The 25,253-nt window shown below is 49.9% G+C and overlaps 1 protein-coding gene across 1 annotated transcript in view; it reads left to right on the forward strand.

The window, feature by feature from the left end:
- PEPD (peptidase D) overlaps window positions 1-25,253 on the forward strand; it is a 126,813-nt gene that overhangs the window by 19,491 nt on the left and 82,069 nt on the right. Inside the window, exons 4-7 of the mRNA XM_032249123.1 lie at window positions 530-593; window positions 6,834-6,881; window positions 9,860-9,921; window positions 21,072-21,116. Of these exons, the coding sequence (XP_032105014.1) occupies window positions 530-593; window positions 6,834-6,881; window positions 9,860-9,921; window positions 21,072-21,116 (219 nt within the window). The remainder of the gene's footprint in view (window positions 1-529; window positions 594-6,833; window positions 6,882-9,859; window positions 9,922-21,071; window positions 21,117-25,253) is intronic.

Below are 25,253 nucleotides of genomic sequence, written 5' to 3' on the forward strand. Positions count from 1 at the left end.
GCATGCCTGTAGTCCCAGCTCCTTGAGAGGCTGAGGTGGGAAAATCACTTGAGCCCAGGACTTTGAGGCTGCAGTGAACTCTGATTGTGCCACTGCTCCAGCCTGGGCAGCAGAGCATAATGCTGTCTCTAGAAAATAAAATAAACTTTTCTTTACGGATGCTCCATGAAGACCTGGCAGGCAAGTTATTTTATGCCGTAGAGGGTGCACTGGCTGGCTACCCTGGCGAACCCCCCAGTGAAGGGGGATGATAGGGGTTTTGTCTGCAGTGGCTGGCTGCAGGTGGCTAGGGTCTTGGAGGAGCAGGGGTTGCTGAAGAAAGCAGGTGTGCTTCAGCGGTCACTTCACGGCCCAGTGCCCTTTCCCTCCAAGTCTGTGTTGGGCAGACCTGCTCGATGCTGGTTGCTGGGTGCTGGCTGTGATGGGGATGGGCCTGGGGCTCCATGGCCTGGGCTTGGCAGGCAGGAAGGTGGCCACGCTGAGCTATTACCAAGCGCTGACCCTGGCATTCCTTGTGCTTTTCTTTGAGGATCCATTCCAAGGAACACTTCAAGAAGAAGTATGCCGTGGACGACGTCCAGTACACAGATGAGGTGGGTAGCTGGCCCCTCCTCTGAGCGGCCCAGGGCTTCCAGCACCCCTTCCACTCCTGGAGTTCCCCTCCTTCCACTGCCACAGCTTGCCTGGATGTCGGGGACACTATCGCCTGGCCACCGGGCCCCCACTCAGGGGGTGCTCCCATTTGGAAGGAGTAGGCAGCAACCCACCCCTCAGGCTTCTCTGCAGAGCCATTGCTTTGCCTGGGAAGGCCCCTGACTCTGGGTGGAAATGTCTGGTGACCTAGGTCGTGGCTGCTGAGATACAGGAGTTGTCTCTGAGAGGCGGGCCTGCTTTCAGCGGTGCATATGGTCTAAGTCACTGCGAGGTTGGGCCAAGGCCTTCGTGTGTCTCCAGCCCCGGCTGGCTGCAGATGCCGCTGTCAGAAAAACCCGAGGCTGTGAAAGGCTTGTCGAGTGGCGTTGGAGGTCCCTTGACTTCAAATCCACTTCTCAGTGGGGTTGTCCAGCGGGTGTCCTGTGGCCTGGGTTGGCGAGTGATTGTCCTCTTGGGGCTTTGAATCTGTCCTAAGTCCAGGTAGGTGAAAGGGGCTGCCCTGACTCCTTGACTCCAGCTGTCCTTCCTGCCAATGGGACAGGGCTGGGACAGAGGCAAGAGCATAGCTGGGAGCCCCTGTGGTCTAAATGACCAAAGGCCCTGACACTGAACCACTGCCTGGCACACAGGAGGCCCCTGTGCTCCAGCCCTGGGCGCTGTCATAATCCCACGTCCTGTGCAGGTCAGTGCCGTGTAGAATATGAAGCACCCGAAGTCCGTGCCTGCCACTGGGAGTCCAGCCTGGACCCAGTAGCATCAGCTTTGGACGGGGCCCTCCTGTAGTTACATTTCCCTAGATAGAGGTCACGTGTGGGCCATGCTATGAGCTGGGACTGCGGTGTGGAAGTGCCTAGGGGAGCCAGTCCTGGGGGCCAGGCAGCTTCCCCCTTCCCCGGGGCAGGATACAGCCTGGCCAAGGATGATGGCACTGGGTGGGAGGCAGATTCGCAGGGATCATGGCTGGGCATACTGCTGTGAGGGGCCAGTTTGTCTCTGTTTAGCATCTGGGGCCCAGCCCAGCCCAGCCAGCTGGGGGTGGCCAGCTCTCTTTGACTCCAGGCAGGCCAGCACCGCGTATCCACAGTCAGGCCCAGCTCTGCCTCCAGTTCTGCTGCCCTGGAATACATTTTCCAGGTCTCTGACAGTTTTTCCCCGACCCATCTTTTGAGGCCTTGGACCAGCCCTCTGTATCCACTGTGGACCCTGGTCCTCACTGGTGCCCCTTCCCTGAGCCGTTAGGACACGTTGTGGACACTGTGGACGCTGACTGTGTTCTGATGTGCATCCTGCCCTTGACTGTCTTGTATTTGTCTTAATGCCCATTTCTTTTCCCCCAGACATGCCTCTTGCTCCTCTCCTTGCCCAGTCCTAGGGACATATGGGGCATCAGAGGTGGCTGAGATGCAGGGTTCACCTCAACAGCCGGGGGCACAGTCAGGCGCAGGTGGTGACCACATGAGCGAACAGTCACCCTGTCACCGCCACTGCCAGTGCGGATCGGTGTTGATGCTCTAATATTGCTGCTGTTTTTACTGGAAACAAGGCTCATGTTGACAGCAGGGCAGGCGCTTCACGCCAGGGTGGCCCCCATGGGCTCCAGTAACACCGGCAGCTCTCCCAGAGCCCCTTGTCCCTCCTGCTATGTCCTGTGCTGAGCCGCAGACCCCCTCCCCCACCACCGTTGATAGATGAGGCCGAGGCTCAGAGAGAAAGGCCTGGTCCATTGTCGCACAGCTGGAAGGGAGTGGTGCTGGGATGCGACCCCAGGACCTCTGGACCCAGGGGCCTGCCCTCCAGGCCTCCCTTGCCCCTCAGAAAGGAGGGCTGCTGTCGGACACTCCTGCAGAGGCAACTCAGGCTCCCCATGCCTTTGATTTTCTGTGGCTCAGAAGGGAGCCTGCCAAAAAGCTAGACCTGCTGGACTGAGCCCCCTAAACTGGGAGGCGTCCCAGGTTGCTCAAGGTACCCAGGGCCTGGTGCATCGTGGGAGGTGACAGGAGGCTTTTTATGCAGAGAAGGGATCCCTAGGCCATTTCTACAGTGCTCAGCCCCCTCTCAGTTGGGGTGGCCTCAGCTGTCAGTGACAAATCACAGCCAGTGCTCGTCTCCTCTGAAAAAAGGCAGGAAGCCCTCCATGCCATGGCTGGTCACGTGACAGCATGTATGACATGCAGGTGTCTGATGGTGCACAGCTGGCTCCAAGGTTCCCTCCTCCCCACAGATGATGCTGGGTTTAACTATTGAGAAGGGAGTTCCCCTGGGAAGGGGGCACTCAGCAGAACCCTGAGAGGGGCCCCGAGGCTCTGCCATGAAGGCCCCACGCAAAGGCTGGCGGGGTCACCAGCTGGGAGCTGGCAGGTGGAGCACGCATTCCGTACACTTGCTTCCCTTTATGGCGCCAGGCAGAAGGTCCCAGGGTCACTGAGTCTGCTGCAGGCAGGGCAGATTAAGAGGACAACTGCGGCAGCACAGGGACAGGCGTCAGGAGTGATGAGGTCAGCAGGGGCTGTCACTCTGTGGGACCGCCGGCCCAGGGCCCCTGGGACCTGATTGTTGAAGACTAGCTGTACATCTAGACTGTTGGCGATGTTTCCTGATGTTTACATTTGAGAAACAAATTCAATAATTTAAAAGCAATGCAGGCTGTAAGGTTAGCCGAGAGAAAGGAGAGTAGACCCAAAGTCGGACAAGCAAGTTTTATTAACCCACTGGGCTGCTCCATAACAGAGGCGGCAGCCCCGAGCTTACAGAATGAGGGGTTTATATGGGGTGAGAGGGGCATAATGGAGTTTCAGGACTGAGGTCATCTGTCAGCTTGCAACAGGCACAGAGATAGTTTGTTAACTTGTGACAGACTTACACTACATCATCCTGTGACTTTTGTGGCAGCAGTTTTAAACAGGAGTTTACAGGTACGTGTCAAACAGGAATTTACAAGTATGGATAACAAACATTTGTTTTCCCTGTCCTCCCCCGGGCTGCCCAGACGGCTGTATTCAGACTTTGCTCAATTGCAGTACCTAGATATGAGTTCAGGAATGCAGCTGCAGAGCAGTCAGTGTTTGGGGGGTCAGCTTGCATGGAGGGGGTTTTCTGAGGCAGCTTGTCCCTAACGCAGGCCACTGGCGTGCACTACCGTTGGAGGAGAATGCTGTGAAAGAAAGCTTATTTTCAAAACCTTCAGTGCTTGCAGGGCAGAGCCTGCTCTCTGGTGCCTTGCAGGCTTTCCCAGCGCTGGCAAAGGCATATCCAGCTTTTTTCTCCAGCTCATCACCCTGCAAAAGAAGAGCAGCCCTCGGGCCTGGTCTGGGCCCTGGATAGGAAAGCACAGGAGGTGGGTGAGAAAGCGCAGAAGTCTCTGATTGTCCCTGGGGGAGGATGTACACCCACAGGGCTCCAATGAATTCTGCCTGTGACCATCCAGCTCCATCTGCCACAGAGGCCGGGGGCTGCCTGAGAAATCGATGCTGGCAGTGGCACGAAGCAAGGCAGGGCCATTTAATGGTGGGGGTGTGAGAGGTCCCCAGTGGCCAGCACTCCGTGGAAACGAGGCCCTGGGTTGACAGAGCCATGTTGTCGTGTGTGCTGGGGCTGCATTGGGAGCCAGCAACACACAGCACGTCACGTTCCCTTAATATTTGAGGCATGGAGTCAGGGTGTGCTGATGAGAGCGTAGCACTAATGGGTCTCCGTGGGGAAGGGTGGGTGGAGCTGCCAGGCCGGGAGAGGTTTTGCAGCCACAGAAGTAACCAGGGCCCACTCAAGCAGTTGTGATCAATAAAAGATGCCCTGCCAGGACTGGGAGGCCTGGCTTGTCTGAGCACCAGGCTGCGTGGAGCCGGCTGCCCTCCTCTCCTCCATTATTCCTTACCAGCATCTCCCGAGAGTCATCGCCCCAAGAAAAACCGTCAGCCCCCCCATTTGTTTTCCTGCCCCTCCCTCCCAAGGACAGTAGCAGATACAGTCCCCAAGTGCCTCCTGGCTCTCTGATTCTGCTGCTGTAATTGAAGGACTCCTCCTGTGCCGATGATGCAGAGCCTTCACATCAACTAACAACACACCCAGCGCCAGCACATGCAGCCCTGTTCCTTTTAATAAGCCTCCCTGTCCTTCAGGAGGGGCCGCGGGTGTGGAGGAACACAGATGAGCCTTTCGTTTTTTGTTTTGTTTTTCTTTTCTTTTCTTTTTCTTTTTTTTGAATATGGAGTTTCATTCTTGTCTCCCAGGCTGGAGTGCAATGGGGCGATCTCCACTCACTGAAACCTTGGCTTCCCGGGTTCGAGCAATTCCCCTGCCTCAGCCTCCCAAAACAGCTGGGATTACAGCCACCACGCCTGGCTAATTTTTTTTCATTTTTAGTAGAGATGGAGTTTTACCTCCTGACCTCAAGTGATCGTCCCACCTCGGCCTCCCAAAGCGCTGGGATTACAGGCATGAGCCACTGCGCCCGGCCGAGCCTTTTGTATTTTGGAACACTGAGGCCAAAGGACACGGCCATTCTCAAGGATCCTGGGAGATGATTGGTGCATGTCTGGAGGCATGCACTGGGCGAGGAGCATGGCAAACCTTGGCAAGGTCTGTGGCTTTTGACCCAGCAGTTTTAAAAACATTTAATTTTCAGGAAATAAAGCCTTATGTGGAAGGATGTTCATCACAGCATTATTTATAATAGTGAATCATTAGATGGAATTTAAGTGTCGCATAGAGGAATGCGTGGCCTCCACTAAGAGAGTATTCTACAGCCAAAGGTTCAAATCTGGGCTGTGCTATTATTTTTTAACTGGACTCAGGCAGGTTCTCTAACCCGTAAGCCATCCTCATTTGCGAAACCTGCACGTTGGCCGCGCTGTCTCCCCGTGTGGTTAAATGAGATGCTGTGTGTAAGATGACTGGCACAGGCCGTCATCAGCGACTTATGGGACATTTACCGTCCCCAGCAGTAGTGACTGCTAAAAATTGCATGTTTGAAGAATATATAATGACAGGAAATAAGTGAAGCATATAATTTCATATGATCCGAATGTCATTACAGATCTCTGTTTTTATGTGCAAAGCTAAAACGTCTCTGGAGATAGGATTGTACGTGCGTTTTATCTTTTTATAGCTTTCAGTGCGTTCCAGGTTTTCTTGGGAGGCATCTCCGTATTAAAAAAGGTATATGTATACATATGTCAAAACTTATCAAAATGTCCATGTTAAATACAGGCAGCATAAGTGATCACTCAATCAGGCTGTTAAAACAACAACACATTCTCCTCACTCTCCCCCTCTGATGCTGGTGTAAAGAGTTAGGATAGGGATGTGGGGAGGGGGGAGGGCTATGGAGATGAGACCATTCTCTGCCCTGGGGGTGCTCAGATACAGGAGGATCTGCAGTAGCCAAGATCCAGGGCAGACTGAGGAGGAGGGGTTAGGAGAGGAAGAAATTGCTCTTGGCAGGATGGTTGGCACTTGGCACTTTGCTGGGGGAGTGGTGACTGTCAGTGGGGCAGTAGAGGAGGGAGTGAATGAACCTGCCCAGGGGGCTGGGGCTTCCATCCTGAATGTGAATTGATGAGGCGCTATGATGGAAAGAAGGCATTCAGGGAGAGGTAAGAGCCGGAGCAGAGGCGAGCCCTGCACTCAGGTTCAAGGGCTTAGGTGGGGAAGTAACTGGCCTGTAGTGGCAGGAGGCCTGAGTGTGTCATGGTGGAGGGACAGAGAGTGGGCTGTGGGGTGGGGGCCAGAGGGTGGGATTGGGGATGCCAACTCCCCTGGGTCTAGGGAGGCCTCTGCCCTAGGAACCAGAGCCTAGTAGGGCTGGAGCCTGAAGGGTTCCTGGGGCCAGGTCTTTGAGCAAGGACTTTGCAGATGGGCAGAGGGGTTGGCCTTGGGGGGTGGGCGAGGCTGGCTGCTTGGAGCCAGGGATACGTGTGCCTCATGGAAGCAGGGCAGGGTGGGAAGCCAGCCCGATGTAGGTTTATTATCCTCTCTGCCCCTTAATGGCCATGTGGCTTTTAGAAGTCTTTCAACTGGGGGAAGCTGGGTTTCTTCACCTGCAAGGGGAGGGCAGCACCCGTGTCACCTGTCATGAGGATCTGCTTAACAAATATGCACTGTCATTATGAAGGAATGGTGGCATGTCATCGTCATCAGGCTTTGTGGTTGGTCTAAATTGGGTTTTTTTTCCGACCTTCTAGATTGCCAGTGTCCTGACATCAAGGAAGCCCTCTGTCCTCCTCACTTTGGTAAGTGGCTGGTGCCCAGGGGTGGAGCAGTGCTTGGCTCTGGAGAAGGTTTTTAGGCAGCCACCTCTCCCGCAGAGGTCAGGACCATACGGGAGGATTAAGAAACTGAGAGGGGTCGGGTGCAGTGGCTCATGCCTGTTATCCGAGTGCTTTGAGAAGCAAGCTGGGAGGATGCTCGGGGCCAGGAGTTCCAGGCCAGCCTGGGCAACGTGGCGAGACCCTGTCTCTGCAACAGATTAAAAAATTAGCCAGTCCTTGTGGCATGTACTTGCGGTGCCAGCTACTCAGGAGGCTGAGGTAGGAGGAGTGCTTGAGCCCAGGAGTTCGAGGGTACAGTGAGGTATAATCGTGCCACTGCACTCCAGCCTGGGCCGCAAAGCAAGACCCTGTCTCAAAAAATTGAAAAAGAAACCAAGAGGAATGGTCATTGGTGATAAGTAGCAACACATGCCCAGTCTGAATAGCCAACTGCTGATGGGACCCCAGCCTTAAGTCTCCCTGGGACCTGCTGTGTCCTGTCATCAGGACGTGGACGAGACACCACACCCACTCTTAGGGTTAAACCTGGCTAGAAGATGTATTTGTGTCAGGCTCAGTTCATAGAGTTTGTGGATGTGTAAAGTCAGTTTAGTGGGTACCAAAATATAGCTAGGTAGAATGAATAAGGTCTAGTATTTGGGCTGGGCACAGTGGCTCACACCTGTAATCCCAGCACTTTGGGAGGCCAAGGCAGGCAGATCACAAGGTCAGGAGTTTGAGAATGGCCTGGCTGTTATAGCGAAACCCCATCTCTACTAAAAAAAAAAAATACAAAAAATTAGCTGGGCATGGCGACATAATCCCAGCTACTTGGGAGGCTGAGCCAGGAGAATCGCTTGAACTTAGAAGGCGGAGGATGCAGTGAGCTGAGATCACCTGCACTCCAGCCCAGTGCGAGACTACATCTCAAAAAAAATGATCTAGTATTTGATAGCACAACAGAGTGACTACAGTCAGCAATAATTTATTATGTATTTAAAAATAACCAGAAGAATATAATTGGATTGTAATAGAGAGGATAAATGCTTGAGGTGATGGATACTCCAGGTATCCTGATGTGATTATGCCACACTGCATACCTGTATCAGAATATCTCATGTACCCCATAAATAGATACACCTAATATCTACCCACAAAAATTAATAATAAAAAATTTAAAAAGGAAAAAAGAAAGTTTACTCCTACCCTCTATCTCTCCTGTTAATGGGATCTGAAAAACACACCCTTGGCGTCTACCCTCAAGGTAGCTGAGGTATGGGGCACAGTGACTGACTGAAGGCCCGGGGTAGGGTGGGGAGTGCAAGGTGGCCTCCGGGTATGCTGGCAGGATTTTAGGGGCACTTGGGCGGTGGCGTGCCCCCAAAGAGTTCTCTGGAATTTCTCAGAGAAGTGTGCTTTCTTACACTTCTTTCAGCCTGGGAGTTTCACATAAGAGGCACGTTCACAAGCCTTCTTCTTCCAAAGTGACCTTTCTCTCTTTTCTGTTTTTGTTTGTTTGTTTGTTTGTTTTCTGAGACAGAGTTTCACTCTTGTTGCCCAGGCTGGAGTGCAATAGCGTGATCTCAGCCTACTGTAACCTCCGCCTCCTGGGTTCAAGCAATTCTCTTGCCTCAGCCTCCAAAGTAGCTGGGATTACAGACATGCGCCACCACGCCCAGCTAATTTTTTTATTTTTAGTAGAGACGGGGTTTCTCCGCGTTGGTCAGGCTGGTCTCGAACTCCCGACCTCAAGTGACCCCGCCTGCCTTGGCCTCCCAAAGTGCTGGGATTACAGATGTGAGCCACTGTGCCTGGCCTCTCTCTTTTCTTAATTGGTTTTTACAGAAATAGTTTTTCTTGGTTGTTTTCTTCAGCACTTGGGCCTCTTTTTCCCCCTTTGCTGTCTTGATGGTTATGAGGGAAGCTTATATGAGATGATTATGGTCATAGATGATCCAGTGTGTTTAATTTGGTTATACAATTAGACATCAAGCTGAAGTTCTGGGTAAAGAAATGGTGATTAAAAGTGTCTTGCCCAGGCTGAGCAAGGTGGCTCACACCTGTAATTCCAGCACTTTGGGAGGCCAAGGTGGGCAGATACACTTGGGGCCAGGAGTTCGAGACTAGCCCTACCAACATGGCGAAACACCGTCTCTGCTAAAAATACAAAAATTTGCCAGGCATGGTGATGCACACTTGTAATCCCAACTACTCAAGAGGCTGAGGCAGGAGAATCACTTGTACTTGGGAGGTGGAGGCTGCGGTGAGCCAAGATGGCACCATCACAGTCCAGCCTGGGTGGCAGAGCAAGACACCGTCTCAAAAAAAAAAAAAAAAAATCAATAAATAAAATGCCTGGCCTTTCTGGGGAGGACCTGTTTTTCTCTAGATCCCTTGTTGTGTCTCTACTCCTGTCCAAGTTCCACGTGGAGTTTCCTTGGAGTTAAGAGATGTCATCCTGCTTCACAGCAGTCCTGCCAGAGTCGGGTCCTGCACGCCTCCCCAGAAGGGCTGAATTGGACAGGGCTCTTTTGGATGTTATACAGCCAGTGGGGGGGGTGTGCAGGAGAGGGAAGATGGGCCAGGTGGGAAGAGCAGATTTGTGGTGGGAGTGGCCCCGGGCCCTCACCTGTCCCTGGACAGCCTGGCATGTTTCAGCAGAGAGCTCTGACCTCCGTGGAGAAGGCCTCGCTGTGCAGCTGGGATGCTGCGGTGTTTGCGGGGCCCCCGCTTCCTCCACTTGGCATGTGGCAGCAAAGGAGGGCTGCCCTTGTGCTGGGCCTGGGCCTGGAGCTACTTGGCTGGGTGGCTCATTTGTCAAGGGAAGGCAGGAGGGGATGGGCTGGTTGGGGTGCAGCGGATACCTGTTCTTCCTGTCCTCAGCCCAACAGGAGGCCACAGGGGTGCAGGCTGTCGGGGTGCCGTGCGGCCCGTGTGACACTTCTGTGTTCTCTCCCCAGCGTGGTGTCAACACGGACAGTGGCAGCATCTGCAGAGAGGCCTCTTTCGAGGGCATCAGCAAGTGAGTTGTGGGCCCCGGGGACTCATTCCTCACCCTCCCCCACTCCCACCTCCACCAGCAGGTCCTTCCCAGTCTACAAATAAGACATGAAATATGCAAACTTCTTTTTAAGGGGTTTGGGCATTTTGAGGAAATGTTTAGAAGGATAATTTGCCAAAAATCACGTTGAAGGAAAGGAAAAAAAATCACCTTGAAAGAAAACATTTTCTTGAAGGAAAGGCACCTCGTCTCTGTTTAAGTGCTCAGGCAGCCCTGGCCACCTGGCAGGAGCAGGGGCAGGCACAGGCGGGGCTGTTTACCCTCTAGAGACTGGCTGTGAGCCCCTGTGGTCCATGCGTCAAGCACCCCCCGTCTTTTTTTTTTTTTCTGAGACAGAGTCTCACTCTGTCACCAGGCTGAAATGCGGTGGCGGGATCTCGGCTCACTACAGTCTCCACCTTCTGGGTTCAAGCAATTCTCCTGCCTCGGCCTCCTGAGTAGCTAGAATTACAGGCATGTGCCACCATACCTGGCTAATTTTTGTATTTTTAATAGAGATGGGGCTTTGCCATGTTGGCCACGTGACCTCAGGTGATCTGCACACCTCGGCTTCCCAGAGTGCTGGGATTACAGATGTGAGCCACGGGATGTGAGCCACCGGATGTGTGCCTGGCCCAAGCCATCTCTCTTAGTCCTAGTCATTATCCCCTTCCAACCCGGCTCTCAGCAGCTCCCTCATGCCCCCTGCTATCCCAGTCCCAGGTAGGGTCCCCTTAATCTCTTCTCTTAACCGAGCTCCAGGCTGAGCCCCTAAACCCTGCTTGGGAAGCAGTTCCCCTTTTCTCTCCAGGCAGAAGGACAGACCTTGAGCACAGGGAAAGAAGCCCCTCTCCTGTTTGTCATCCCTCACCCATGGCCTCTGGGAGAGCCTGGAGAGGGTGGGAGAGCCCTGCCCCCTTGCTGTGCCTGCGTCCCTGGGCTGGCTGGTGGCTGGCCCTGGGGTCTGTGGCCTGCATTGCTGGCTGGTGCTATAGCAAACAAGGCCCCCATGCTCGAGACTGCTGAGCGTGGACAGTGGGCAGCTCCCAGCCCCAACTCCAGGACCTGGATCCCCAGCCCCTCCCCTACTATGCATCCCCTGCAGCCTACATGTCCTCTCTTGTCCTTTGGTGGGCCAAGGCAGTGACGGAGGAAGTGCCTTATAATTATGTATGAGCCCAAGCTGCTGGAATCTCTATGTGTGATGTAGGGGTGATTAGGAGGGATTATGAGCTCATAAATATGTATCACCTCCCCCTCCTGGGGGGGCGGGGAGTAGGTTTGCTTCTTTTTCACTGCACCGATCTTTCTGTCCTCCCGGGAGTTTCCCCAAAGCGGCCCTGCCTCCCACGCCTGGCAGCAATTAGCCCAGCTTGTTGAAATGCTGGCCATGGAGCTGCTCTCTCTCTCCAGTCCCCAAGGCCCTCACATCAGGTACGGGCACAGCCAGCTGCTGCCTGCCCCAGGCCGAGGGCTCTCCGAATCCCCCCAGCCTACCTGGTGTCAGGGCTCCAGTGTCCTGCACACTTTCCTCGACCATGCCATGGAACCTCTGCATGGCCTCTGCTTGGGTCTCTGCAGCAGGGGGACCCTCAGCTCATCCATGTGTGACCTGGTGCTGCCTGGGTGTGTGGTGGGCACTGGAGGAGATCACACTCACCTGGGGCCTGGCACAGAGCTGGTGCTCAGTGACAGTTGCCCACAAGCAAACCCCAGCAAATCCCATCGCTCCTCTGTGCCTTAGTCTCCCCATCTGCGTGGTGGGCCGGGTGGATTCCAGGATCGCTGATTCCCAGTTTCCCAGATGTCAGGGAGCTGTGGGGCTTCTCAGCACTGAGAGCTTTGCTTGCCCCTCCAGAGGTCTCTGCTGTAGAGAATGCTGAGCCCCTCCAGGACCACGTCTGGGGGCTGGCATGTCAGTTTCCACACCCACCCATCAGGCTGCTGGCTGAGTCTCTGACTTGGCTGATGCAACGTGCTGCAGGTCAGAACCCTTGTGGCCATCTCTGGCCTGCTCGTTCTACTCCGTTCCCTCCTTATCCCCTGCTGGGGGTCCTCCACCCGTGTCTCTTCCATTGTGGCCTTACCTCACCATGTCACCAGGGTTGCTTCACTGGGGCAGGAGCCTCTGGCTGGTGCCCACTACCCTGTATGCCGTGGGCCCTGACATGGGGCCCCAGCCTCTACCTCCAGCTGCCCCCAGCCTCTTCCTTGTGGACAGTCTCATCTGCACTCCTGGGGTCCGGATACAGCTCATCTCCCTGCCTTCCACTCACCCAGGCCACCAGCACTTCTGTGCCGGGCTGGGCAGAGACCATGTCCCCAAGGGCCTCTGCCATTCAGCAGCCGAATTCCCCAGCCTGCCGGGTGCACCTCCAGCTGCTAGCCGGGATATTAATAGCCTGTTTCCCAAGCAAGATGAATCTTGCTGTCGTCGTCCTCTCCGGTACGCAGCTGCTTCCGCCCCAGCTGCCTCTCACCGCTCTGATGAAGCTCCGTGCTCCTGGGTTGTCCTTTTTGACCCTTTCAAATGTCTCTGACGCACCTTGCACCTTGGGCTTCGATTGACCTCCTGCTCTAACAGAAGTTCAGGTTTAGTCTCTTGGTCTGTGCTGATGGGTCCCTCCAGCTCCCCTTATCCCCTGGCCTGCAAAAAAGAGGAGCTTGTGGTAGACAGTGACCCCCACCTGTCCACCCAGCCTAGATTCTCGGAACCCTGGTCCAGCTGGACAGTTGGCCTGGGACCCTACCATTTGGGGCTCTTCGGGGTGTCTGGCCTGTGGTCTGTCCCACTTGGGCTCAGCCTTAGTCTCAGACCTCCGTCTGCCTCCTCAGATCAGGGTCAGGGCGCTACTGCCTGCAGCAGGAGTGTGCGGGGTCTCGAGATGTGGGGATAGCAGAGGACAGGGAGCAGAGGGGATGGGGGCAAAGGCAGGCTGAGGGTGGTGGGCATGCACATGGCCAGAGAGACCAGAGGGAGCTCCCTGTAGCCTGGGGCCCCTGGGCTTACCAAGGGGCGTGGCTCAGCGTGATGACAGTAGCGTGAAAGGCGCAGGCCGGGACAGTCTGTAGGGCCTTCTGAGTGGGATCTGGCCCAGGCTACAGCTCCGTGTGTAGCTTGATTGGAGTAGTCCCAAGGAAGGTTTGGGAAGAGTAAGCCTTGCTGCAGGCTCTGGCAGGAGGGGTGGGTGTGGGTGTGGGGCTGGATGTTTATTGCCAGGTCCTGGCGGGGCCATGATGGGGGGCTGGTTTTGGGGGCAGGGAACTGAGGGAAGCTGAGTTAGGGAGGGGAACCCTGCAGGAAGAGACTTGAGACTTCCTCCTGTGGATGGCAGGCACCACGGCTCCCCGGAACTCCTGGTTCCTGAAGACTGGGAGCAAAGTCAGACATGGTAGATCTCTGAGAGCATCCAAGGAGGTGGACTTTAGGGTAGGTTTTCCTGAGAGAGGGAGACTGACCGTGAAGAAGAGATGGTCTCTTGGGGGATTGCTGCAGGGGCCAGGTGGCCTGAGCTGAGGGCTGCCTGTCCATCAGGTTTCCATGCCTTAGCAGGGGTGCCCTCTTGGCACAAGACAGTCACCTCCTAGACAGGCAGAAGCTGTGTGCAAGAGCCCTGGGCAGGGGCAGCGAGTGACAGGGACTCCGTTTCTTGCCATTGTCTGAGAAAGAAATACAGTCGGTATTTTATTTTACATCAGCCCGTTATTCAGGATAAGCGTATTTCTTATCTTTTGGCATTTACTTACATGGCCTTGAGTATTTGAAGACAGTTGGTTACAAATTAATCCCACAAATTTAAGCAAGCAGTTAAAGTTGAAATGCTGAATTTGGGGATTAATGCAGGAATATTAATATCTGAAGATGTGAATTTTAAAACCCAGGAAGTACAGGGACATTATTAAAACTTGACGATTATAGCAAAATGCCAATTTGTGATTTGAGGACCATGGTTTTCTGGTTACTATTAACTTGAACATCAAGTTAATTTTTAGGATTGGCTTTCTTTTTCATTTTCTTTTTTTTTTTTGAAATGAAGTCTTGCTCTGTCACCCAGGCTGGAGTGCAGTGCTGCCATCCCGGCTCACTGTGACGTCTGCCTCCTGGGTTCCAACATTTCTCCTGCCTCAGTCTCCCGAGTAGCTAGGATTACAGGCATGTGCCACCATGCCTGTCTAATTTTGTATTTTTAGTAGAGACGGAGTTTCACCATGTTGGCCAGGCTGGTCTCAAACTCTTGACCTCAGGTGATCCACTCACTTTGGCCTCCCAATGTGCTGGGATTACAGGCGTGAGCTACTGCGCCCTGCCAGGATTGGCTTTCTAGTTGGGACCTGTGGAGATCTCAGTGAGGGCAGGGACCCTCAAGAGGTGAGAACCTGACCCAGCTGCCTTGCAGGGAGCGGAGTGGAGGGGCTGCCTCATCTTTGGGTGAGAAATTCCCGGGAAGAAGCCAGTGGCCTGGATGGGGACTTTGGCCCTTTCGTCTCCCAGCCGCATATAGAGCTCATCAGGAAATTACACTCTGCTTCTAGGGCACTCCTACCCTCACAGGCCTGGAGGGGTTTCATTGATACTTTGACACGATTAATTACATGCTCATTGTAGGAAATGCTAACCAGTGTGGAGGCAAAAACAAGAACTATATGAATTTCATTACCCATGGTTCAACCTATTAGCCGTGTCTTTTGGATTCTTCCGTGTGTGTCTGATCATGTTTCTCTGAGTATATTTTTGTGTCTGAGTGTGTGCGTGTGTGTGTGTGCGCGCGTACACATGTGTATCTGTGTATATACATTGATCTGTATGTGTCTGTGTGTACCTATATGTGTGTCTATCAGGGTGTGGATCTTTTTTTTGTCTTAAGTATTTGTCTGTCGGAGTATGTGTGTCTGTATCTGTGTGTCTGCATTCCTCTAAGCATGTGCCTTTGTGTGTGTGTGTGTGTGTGTGTGTGTGTGTGTTTCTGTGTGTGTCTGCCTGTCCGTGTGTGTCTCTGCATACACACTGGGGTCTGTGTGTGTCTGAGCATGCCTCTGTTGTGCACATGGCTGTGTGTGTCCGTGTGTGCCACTTTTCCAAGCATATGCCTGTCTCTGTGTGTCTGTGTATGTGCGTCTGTGTCTGTGTGCTGAGTCACTCTGTCCTGGGTCACTTTGCTGCTTGTGTGCATGTGCACGTGTGTATGCATACGTACATGGAGTAAAATGAAATGTTGTCGGTGTGTTTGGCTGCTGAGTGGATCAGCCACTGCATTTCCTGAGGTCAAAGTCGAATTTGGTGCAGTGGGAGCCACAGTCTATTTTGTAGTCTTGATTTATGTCACCTGCTGCCCTGTTCTTCACTCTGAACCACATTGGCTGCCTGTAGTCTCTTTGATATTTCGTAAGTAGGGCTTTGATTCCACGACATTTAGGTCGACTTTGAATCATATGGTCCTGTTTGTATAGTTGAGGATCCTGAACGCTTCAGAGATCTGGAATCCTCTCAGCTTGCTGGTACCCCCTTCTCTCTCCTCTTCTGTTCGTGACCCTGTTCACCTGGCTCAGCTGGGAATAGGGCTGCTGGCCTCACAACCATGGCATTACGTAGGTATATTCAACACCATTCACAAAGCCCTGGAGAGTCCCTGGCTCGCAGGACCGGAGGTCACGATCCTGCATGTGCTTGTGTACCATTGTGTGGGACAGGTCTTTTTTTCTATTTTAAAGAGACAGGGTCTCACTCTTGCCCAGGCTGCTGGAGTACAGTGGTGCAATCCTGAATCACTACAGCCTCGACCTCCTGGGCTCAAGCCGTCTTCCCACCTCAGCCTCCTGAGTAGCTGGGAGTATGAGTGTGTAGCAACACACCCAGACAATTTTTAAATTTTTTGTAGAGATAAGGTGTCGCTATGTTGCCTAGGCTGGTCTTGAACTCCTGGGCTCAAGTGTTCTTTCTGCTTTGGCCTCCCAAACTGTTGGGATTACAGGTACGAGCCACTGCACCTGGCTAAGGAGCAGGTCTTGGAATCCAGAGAGTTGAAGCCTTGCTGAGGCTTCTCTGCTGAGGCCTGTAGCTTGTGCTAGGCTACCTTGTTCCTCTCCAGCTTGAGCTCTGGATCACACATGGTTCTCTTGTATCAGAGATGTGCCCTCACCTGATCCTTTTGTCTCCTGGGGTCAGCTTTTCAATGATGTTCATCTTATTGAAGGACAGCTTTTGGCTTTGCAGAATTTTCTTATGTGTTTCCTTTTTATTTCATTGCTGTCTGCAAGGGGCATTCTTAGGATGGATGTTTAGATCACTGATTTTCAGTGTTCTTTTCTGCTGTATATGTGTAGAGCTATGAGTTTTCCTGTAAACATTGTTTTGGCTGCATTTCTCACAGGTTTTGATATTTCATATTGCTGTTTTCTAATTTCATTGTATTTTTATCTTTGAAACATGAGTATTTAGGTCTGTCACTTAATTTCTAGACAATTTGAGATTTTATCGTTTCCTTTTTGTTATGGATTTCTCATTTAATTCTACTGTGATTAACAAACATTCTCTGTATCTCAGCCCTTTAAAACATGTTGACCTTCCAGCACGTGACCATTAGGATAAATGTTTCACGTACACCTAATTATGTATTCTGCAGTTATGGGCCATAGTGTTCTGTATATGTCAATTACGTCAAGTTGGTTAATGTATTGTTTATGCCTTCTCCATCTTTCCTGATTTCTCTGCTTGCTTATTCTGTCACTACTACTTTATTTTATGGCTGAAAAGTATTATTTTCTATGGATACATACCACATTTGATTTGTCCATTCATCAGTTGGTGGACACCTGGGTTGCTTCCAACTTTGGGCTGTTCTGATTAATGCTGCTATGAGCATTGATGTCCGACTTCTTGTGTGACCATATGCTTTCACATTCCCTTGGGTATGTATCTAGAAGTGGAATTGCAGGGTCATGTGGATGCCTTTCATGTCTCTTCTTGCCTGTTTGCCCTGGCTAGAACCTCCAGTACAAGGTTGAATAGACATGGAGACAGCAGACGTGCTTGCCTTGTTCCTCATCTTAGGGGAAAGCTTTTCATCTTTTACCATTCAGTATGCTATGACATTAGTTGAGGATTTTTTTTTTTTTTTTTTTTTTAGATGCTTTTTATCAGGTTGAGGAAGTTCCTTTCCCTCCCTAGTTCCTTGTTTATTATGAAAAGGTGTTTGATCTTATCAGATTCTTTTTCTGCATGTATTGATGCAAACATATGGTTTTGTTACATGTTCTATTAATATGATTGATGTGTTACATTGATTTATTTTTGTATGTTGAAAGAATCTTGCATTCCTGGGAAAAATCTCCCACTTGGTCATGACGCATATATATCCTTTTTATATGTTGCTGGATTCTGTTTGCTAGTATTTTGTTGAAACATTCCTGTGTCTCTATTCACAAGTAATTTTGGTGTGTAGTTTTGTTTTTCTAAGGTGTCTTTGTCTAGTTTAGCATCGAGGTAATACTGACCTTGTAAAATGGTTGAAAAGTAATGCCTCCTCTTCTGTTTTTGTTATTGTTGTTTATTTGTTTTGAGACAGTCTCGCTCAGTCACAGGCTGGATTGTGGTGGTGTGATCTCAACTCACTGCAACCTCCACCTCCTGAGTCCAAGTGATTCTCCTGCCTCAGCCTCCTGAGTAGCTGGAATTACAGGCATGTGCCACCATGCGTGGCTAACTTTTTTATTTTTAGTAGAGATGGGGTTTTGCCATGTTGGCCAGGCTGGTCTTGAACTCCTGACCTCAAGCCATCCTCCTGCCTCTGCTTCCCAGAGTGCTGGGTTTACAGGTGTGAGCCACTGCACCTGGCCCTCTTGGGTTTTTGGTAAGAGTTTATGAAGGATTGGTGTTAATTCTTTAAGCATTTGATTGAATTCCTTAGTAAAGACATTTGGTCCTTGGGTTTTCTTTATGAGAAGTTTTTTTATTACAAATTTGTTCTCTTGTTAAGGTCTGTTTAGATTTTCTATTTCTTTTCTTTTTTTTTTTTTTTTTTAGGGGCACAGTTTCACTTTTGTTGCCCAGGCTGGAGTGGAATGGCACGATCTTGGCTCACTGCAAACTCAGTCTCCTGGGTTCAAGTGATTCTCCTGCCTCAGCCTCCTGAGTAGCTGGGATTACAGGCACGAGCCACTGCCCAGCTAATTTTTGTATTTTTAGAAGAGACGGGGCGGGGTTTTGCCATGTTAGGCAGGCTGATCTGGAACTCCTGACCTCAGGTGATCTGCCTGCTTGGGCCTCTCAAAGTGCTGGGATTACAGGCATGAGCCACCCTGTTTTTGTTCACGTCTTCTGTTTCCTTTTTAATCTTCTGTCTAGTTGTTTTCTTCATCACAGAAAGTAGGTTATTGATGTCTCTGTTTCTCTCTCCAATTTTGTTAGTTTTTGATACGTGTATCTTAGGGCTCTGTTAAGTGCATATGTTTGTAATTGTTTTAACTTCTTTGTGGATTGACCTAATTATCATTATAAATGTCCTTCTTTGTCTAAAGACAAAGAAGTAAAACTTTGTATCTTAGGGCTTATTTTGTCTGATGTTAGTATAGCCATTCTAGTTCCATTTTAGTTTCAGTTTGTATAGCATATTGTTTCTCATCCCTTTACTTTCAACCTATTTTTTCTTTAAATCTAAAGTGTGTCTCTTTAGAGCATATAGTTGAATCATATTTTAAAAATTCATTCTGCCTGGCTTTTATTAAAAAGTCAAAAAATAACAGACGCTGGCAAGGTTGCAGAGAAAAAGGAACACTTATACACTGGTGGTGGGAGTGTAAATTAGTTCAGCCATTGTGGAAGACAGTGTGGCAATTCCGGAAAGACCTAAAAACAGAAATACCATTCGACCCAGCAATTCCATTACTGAGTATACACCCAAAGGAATATAAATTGTTCTATTATAACAACACATGCACGTGTATGTTGGATGCAGCACTGTTCACAATTGCAGACACATGGAGTCAACCTAAATGCCCCTCAGTGGTAGACTGGATAAAGAAAATGTGGTACATAGACACCATGGAATACTATGCAGCCATAAAAAAGAATGAGATCATGTCTTTTGTAAGAACATGGATGGAGCTGGAGGCTGTTATCCTAAGCAAACTAACACAGGAACAGAAAACCAAATGCCACATGTTCTCACTTAAAATTGGGAGCTGAATGATGAGAATACATGAACACATAGAGGGGAACAGTACACACTAGGGCTTACTGGAAGGTGGAGGGTGGGAGGAGGAAGAGGAGCAGGAAAAATAACTTAATACCTAGATGGCAGAATAATCTGTACAATAAAGAAACCTGTACATGTACCCCTAAACTTAAAAAAAAGCTAGGTATGGTGGCTCATGCCTGTAATCCCAGCACTTTGGGAGGCCGAGGTGGGTGAACACCTGAGGACAGGAGTTCAAGACCAGCCTGACCAATATGGTGAAACCCTGTCTCTACTAAAATTACAAAAATTAGCTGGGCGTAGTAGCATGCGCCTGTAGTCTCAGCTACTCAGGTGGCTGAGACAGGAGAATTGCTTGAACCTGGGAAGTGGAATTTGCAGTGAACTGAGATCAGGCCACTGCACTCCAGCCTAGCTGACAGAGAGAAACTCCAACTCAAAAAAAACCCAAAAAAACAAGAAACAAAAAATTAGTCAAGCATGGTGGCACATGCCTATAGTCCCAGCTACTTGGAAAGTGGAGGCAGGAGAATTGCCTGAACCTGGAGGCGGAGTGAACCGAGATTGCACCACTGTACTCCAGCCTGGGCAACAGAGTGAGACTCTGTCTTAAAAAAAAAAAAAAAAAAAATTCTGCAATCCTTGCCTTGTAATTGGAGAATTTAATCCACTTACATCTAAAGTAATTATTGATAAGGAAAAACTTTACCATTTTAAAATCAGTTTTCTATGTCTTCTAACATTTTTGCTCCTCACTTTCTCCATTACATTCTTTTCTGTTTGGTTTTTTTTTTGTAGTGTTTTGATTTCTTTCTCATTTCCTTTTCTGTATGTTTTAGCTATTTTCTTAATGATTATTGTGGAGATTACAGTTGACTACTTAAACTTGTAAAAATCTAGTTTTCATTAGTGTCAATTTAAATAGCATGCAGAAGTTGGCCTCTGTGTGTCTCCTTTCCCTCTTTCGCCTTTGTGCTGTTATTGCATATGGATTGTGTCTTCATTCATTTTGTACTTATCAATACAGATTTACAATTACTGCTTTATTCAGTTGTCTTTTAAGTCAGAGAAAAGGAGTTACTAACAAAAAATACATTTATACTCTCTTTATATTTGTCTGTATGGTTACCATTGCCAGTATTTGCTTTCTCTTCATGTGGATTCAAGTTACTCTGCAGTATCTTTTCACTTTAGTTGAAACAGTTCCCTTTAGTATTTTTTCCAGGGTAGGTCTGCTAGTGATAAATTCTCTTGGTTTTTGCTTATCTGTGGTGTTTTAGTTCACGCTCATTTTTTAATAATGGTGTTGCTGAACGTAGAATTTTTGATGGACTTTTTTTTTCTTTCAGCACTTTGAATATCATCCTGCTGCCTTCTGTTCACCATAGTTTTTTATGAGAAATTAGGTATTAATCTAATTGGGAATCCCTTGTAAGTGATGAATTATTAATACTTTTCTCTTGCTGCTTTCAAGATACTTTTTTGATAGGTTCATTATGATGTGGATATCTAGGTGTGGATATCTTCGAATATCCTCCTTGGAGTTCATGGAGCATTACGAATATGTAGATTCATGTTTTTCATCAAATTGGTGAGGCTTCTGCTTTCTCTGCATTCTTTCCTTCTGGTACTCCCATTGTGTGTATTTTGGTATACCTGACACAAGAGGCTATGCTGTCTGCCTACTGGGGATCGGGGCTGGTGTTCTGTAGCCATAAAGCCTGCTCTCCAACTGATTGCATTTGGAGGACAAGGCCCAGGCTGCCAGGTCTGCTGCAGGAAAGGAGCAACAGGTCTTTTGTGGCCTGTTGAAATGAAAGTGTGAGATGAAATTAAAGTGTGGGACCCTCCCTTTGTCATGTGTGCATGTCTTGAATGAGGTAATTCTTGCTGGGACATGATAGATTGGATTAATGGCCTTGATATCTCTTCCCCCTACAGGTTCAAAGTCAACAACACCATTCTTCACCCGGAGATCGTTGAGTGGTGAGTACAGCCTGTGGTCACCGTGCCTGTTGTGCTCAGCTCATGGGGATGGAATGCCCATTGTTCCCACCCACACCATCTCAGAGAGCCCCTCAGAAAGCAAATTTCCAGAACCTTCTCCCATAGTCTTTTCTGTTTCGCATGTACTTTGTTGTTGGTTGGCTGGCTGTACTTTTTTTTGAAAGGACACGAGTCACTTAAACATCAATTAAACTGATCATTTCCCTTATTTGCAATCATATAAAAACTCCCACCATAAGTAAAACCAACTTAGATAGCTCCAGCACAGTGTAGATAGTCAAAAGCACAGAAATAAACATCACACATAATCCCATTGCCAGAAAGGTAACCATGTTTTCCTCATGTCACGCATGTGTCTTGACAAAGGTGGCATTCTGTTCTACGCATTCTTCTGTCACCTTCTTTCTTCCCTTGGTGATACTGGCAGCCCTTACCTGTAGCACAACTGGCTTCTCCTAGCTGCCTACGAAGTGAGCCGACTTACGCTGAGTGTCAACTCTGTGGGCCCTGGAGGTGGCCTTCCAATTCTCACGTGCCACCAGTTTTCTTCCTAAGCCATCAAATTGCTCTTTGACAGCAGCAAGGCATTTTTTCTTTGATGGATGGTTGCACTTACTGAGAATGTAGAAGGGGGCAAGGCCAGGCCTATGCTACATCATCACTTGCCTAGGAGACGTGTAGCCTTCTCACATCCGACCCTGAGTCTGTGCAATCACATTTTCCCCTCTAGCTGGGAGCTCTGACTCACCTCATCTTAGAGCTTGGGACCAAGGCGGTATCCTGAAAGTTGAATGGCCATCGGCTGGGGAAAAGGAAGGAGCAGGAGAGAGTGGCCCAGGCCAAAGGACCACTTATTCACGGAAACAAGAGAAAGGATGGTGGCTTTGCGGACCCAGCACAGAGCCAGGGAGCAGAGCCTAAGAACAGCTAGAGAGACAGGCAGTGGCTAGGTAGGCCTCAGTGTCCATTTTGACTTTTTCTTGAGAGGGATGGGAAACACAGGAAACCTTTGAAGGGCTTAAGCAGGAGACTGGTAGGATTGGGTTGCATTTAAAAAATCATTTTGGGTCGGGCGCAGTGGGTCACGCTTGTAATCCCAGCACTTTGGGAGGCCGAGGCAGGCGGATCATGAGGTCAGGGGATTGAGACCATCCTGGCCAACATGGTGAAACCCCGTCTCTACTAAAAAATACAAAAAAAATTAGCTGGGCGTGATGGCGCCCGCCTGTAGCCCCAGCTATTTGGGAGGCTGAAGCAGAATTGCTTGAACCCGGGAGGCGGAGGTTGCAGTGAGCCAAGATCGCGCCACTGCACTCCAGCCTGGTGCCTGGCAACAGAGCAAGACTCTGTCTCAAAAAAAAAAAATCATTTGGCCTCAGACTGGACACTCAGTTGTAGGACAAGCGTGGGCACAGCACGTAAGTGAGGAGGCTGTTGCAGGGGTCCAGCTGGCAGTGGAGGGCGGTGGCAGGACTGATCTGAGCGGTGAGGTCACAGTCAAGAGGGAAAGCTCCTGGGAAGGACCAGTTGTGATGCGTGAGTGAAGGACAGAGTTGAAGGTGATGCTGGGCGATGTGTCACTGAGATGGGGACAACTGGGAGGGGCAGATCTGGGACTTGGAATATACTGAGTCTGAGGCAGGGCCAGTGGGAGAGAGGGCTGAGCTCGAGATGGAGAACTGAGGGCTGCTGACTGGTGCTAACACTGACCCTCAGGAGGGTTAGAGGCCCCCATGCCCCTCACAGCCGCACTCTGAGGACGAGGCTGGTGTTCTTCACGTTTACAGCCACTTCTTGTTTTTATAAAGTAACAAGGCTGAGCCGGTGGCTCATGCCTGTAATCCCTGCACTTGGAGAGACCAACATGAGAGAATCACTTGAGGCCAGGAGTTTGAGACCAGCCTGAGTAACAGAGAGATCCCATCTCTACAAAAACAAAATTTAAAAATTAGCCAAGCGTGGTGTTACACTCCTGTAGTCCTAGCTTCTTGGGAGGCTAAGGCAGGAGGATCACTTGAGCCCAGGAGGTCGAGGCGGTAGTGCGCCATGATTGTGCTACCATACTCCAGCTCGAGTGACAGAGCCAGACCTTGTCTCAATAAAATGAAGTAACAAATGCCTGACCTGTTCATAAAGGGTGAAAGACTTATAGAATCTAAAGAGAAACCAGAGAGCCTATCCTGTCTGTAGCACCCATTTGGCAGAAGAATAAATCCTGGGTACTTAGAATGGACCATGTCCACTTACACTGCCCCACATGGGACATTCTCTTGAGGTCGCTTACAGTTTGGGTGCCTTGGAGACCACGGCTGGGTCCTGCACTCCCGCATCTCCTAAGGGATAAGTCATTAATTTGTCACTTTGGAAGAAGCATGCTGTAATTCTAGTGACATTTTCAAGGCTTTGAGGTCGAGCCTGTGTTCGTAAGGATACCTCCAATGTTATTAAAGCAAGCAGCAGAAAGGACTTATTTGACAGTTGATGGCAGTAGAACTGTTTTAGAAATGTCACATCGTCCCTGCTTCTCAGGGGTATGTTTTAATAGCCCAGGTCCCAGTCACTCTCGGTGGGTCCACTGTAGCCATGATCATCACACTCCCTGGGTAACTGGAGGAAGGCTTCTTTGTGGGGTGTTGGGCAGGTCCGTTATTTACATGATGTTAGATTATGACTCAGGGATGCATCTTTTGAATGGCCTGAATGCTTTCACCACCCCCTCTCTCTGGGCCCTGTGGAGGGTCATGGGGGTAACGGGAAACAATCAACTCGGGCACATATGAATTGTAGCCCCAGCTCCTCCCCGTCAGGAAGTCACTTGACTTTTCTGAGCCTCAGCTTCTTAATCTGTAAAATGGGGACATGGTGAAACCTCACTCACGGTACGGACGTGAAGATTGACCCACCTTCAGTTTCCTCACTTGCAAAGTAGGCTCAAAGATTGAATGAGAGTCTAAGTCAAGTACTGGCATGTCTTTTTTTTTTTTTTTTTTTTTAATATATATATATTTTTGAGATGGAGTCTTGCTGTGTCGCCCAGGCTGGAGTACAGTGGCATGATCTTGGCTCACTGCAACCTCCACCTCCCAGTTCCAAGTGATTCTTATGTCTCAGCCTCCTGAGTGGCTAAGACTACAGGTGCACACTGCCACGCCTGGCTACTTTTTGTATTTTTAGTAGAGATGGGGTTTCACCATCTTAGCCAGGCTGTAGCTCGCTTAATATTAAGCACATCTTAATACCACTGACTGTCACCTGTTGAGACTCCGTGTGTACAAGGTGTTGTGCTAAGCACTTAACGCATGTCACTGTATGTAAAGATATTTTATTTGTGGTGTATTAGGTCAGTGTTCTAGTTATCCCCATGCTACAGATGAGGAAACTGAGGCGCAGGGAAGTTAGTGACTTGTCCAAGAAAACGCCAGTTGAGCCCACACTGTTGGTCCCAGGCTCTTGCACTGCTCCTTGCAGCTCTGAGGGGGCACTCTTGAAGTGGGTCTGCCTGAGTGTCAGTCATCCTCCCAGCTCACTGCTGGTCCCACTGAACACACGGTCCAGCACCCTTGGAATGGTCTGGTTCTGGGGCCAGGGTATAGTAGGGTGGAGGACCAGGGGGCAGATGCTTGGCTTCCTTGCCACCCATGTGCACCCCAGCTCCTGCCAGCAGCTTGGCTGGAGACGTGGGGTTCCTCCGGAGCCTGTCTGATTGGAAGGCAGCATGCAGCCTCTCCTAGCACGGGCAGACTCGCTTTCTCATTTTTGTTCGGCTGTCATTCATTTCCTGCCTGTGACTGTTTTATTGTTTTCTATTCTCTCAAGGAGCGCCTTTTTGATTTCCTGTAAATTCCTTTATAATCATACTCTTCCCCACAAACATGAGATCATAACTGATAATTTCTTTTCTTGTGCTGGGTAGTGCAGTTTGAATGTGAAGGTCAAAAGTTGAAACTTAAAAAGAGCAGGCGTCTTACTTCCATAATTTAGGATGTGGTTCTGCTTTACTGTTTTGCAGATGATTAAACTGATCTGAAGGCAAGGTGAGAAATAAAAGGAGATGCTTTCATACCGCCTGATAGCTCGGTGCCTTGGGTTTCAGTTAAGTACCTCTGGAAGTATCAG

The sequence above is a fragment of the Sapajus apella genome, unplaced genomic scaffold (genome assembly GCF_009761245.1).
Source record: "Sapajus apella isolate SASKATOON/1434 unplaced genomic scaffold, GSC_monkey_1.0 scaffold68, whole genome shotgun sequence".
NCBI lineage: Eukaryota > Metazoa > Chordata > Mammalia > Primates > Cebidae > Sapajus > Sapajus apella.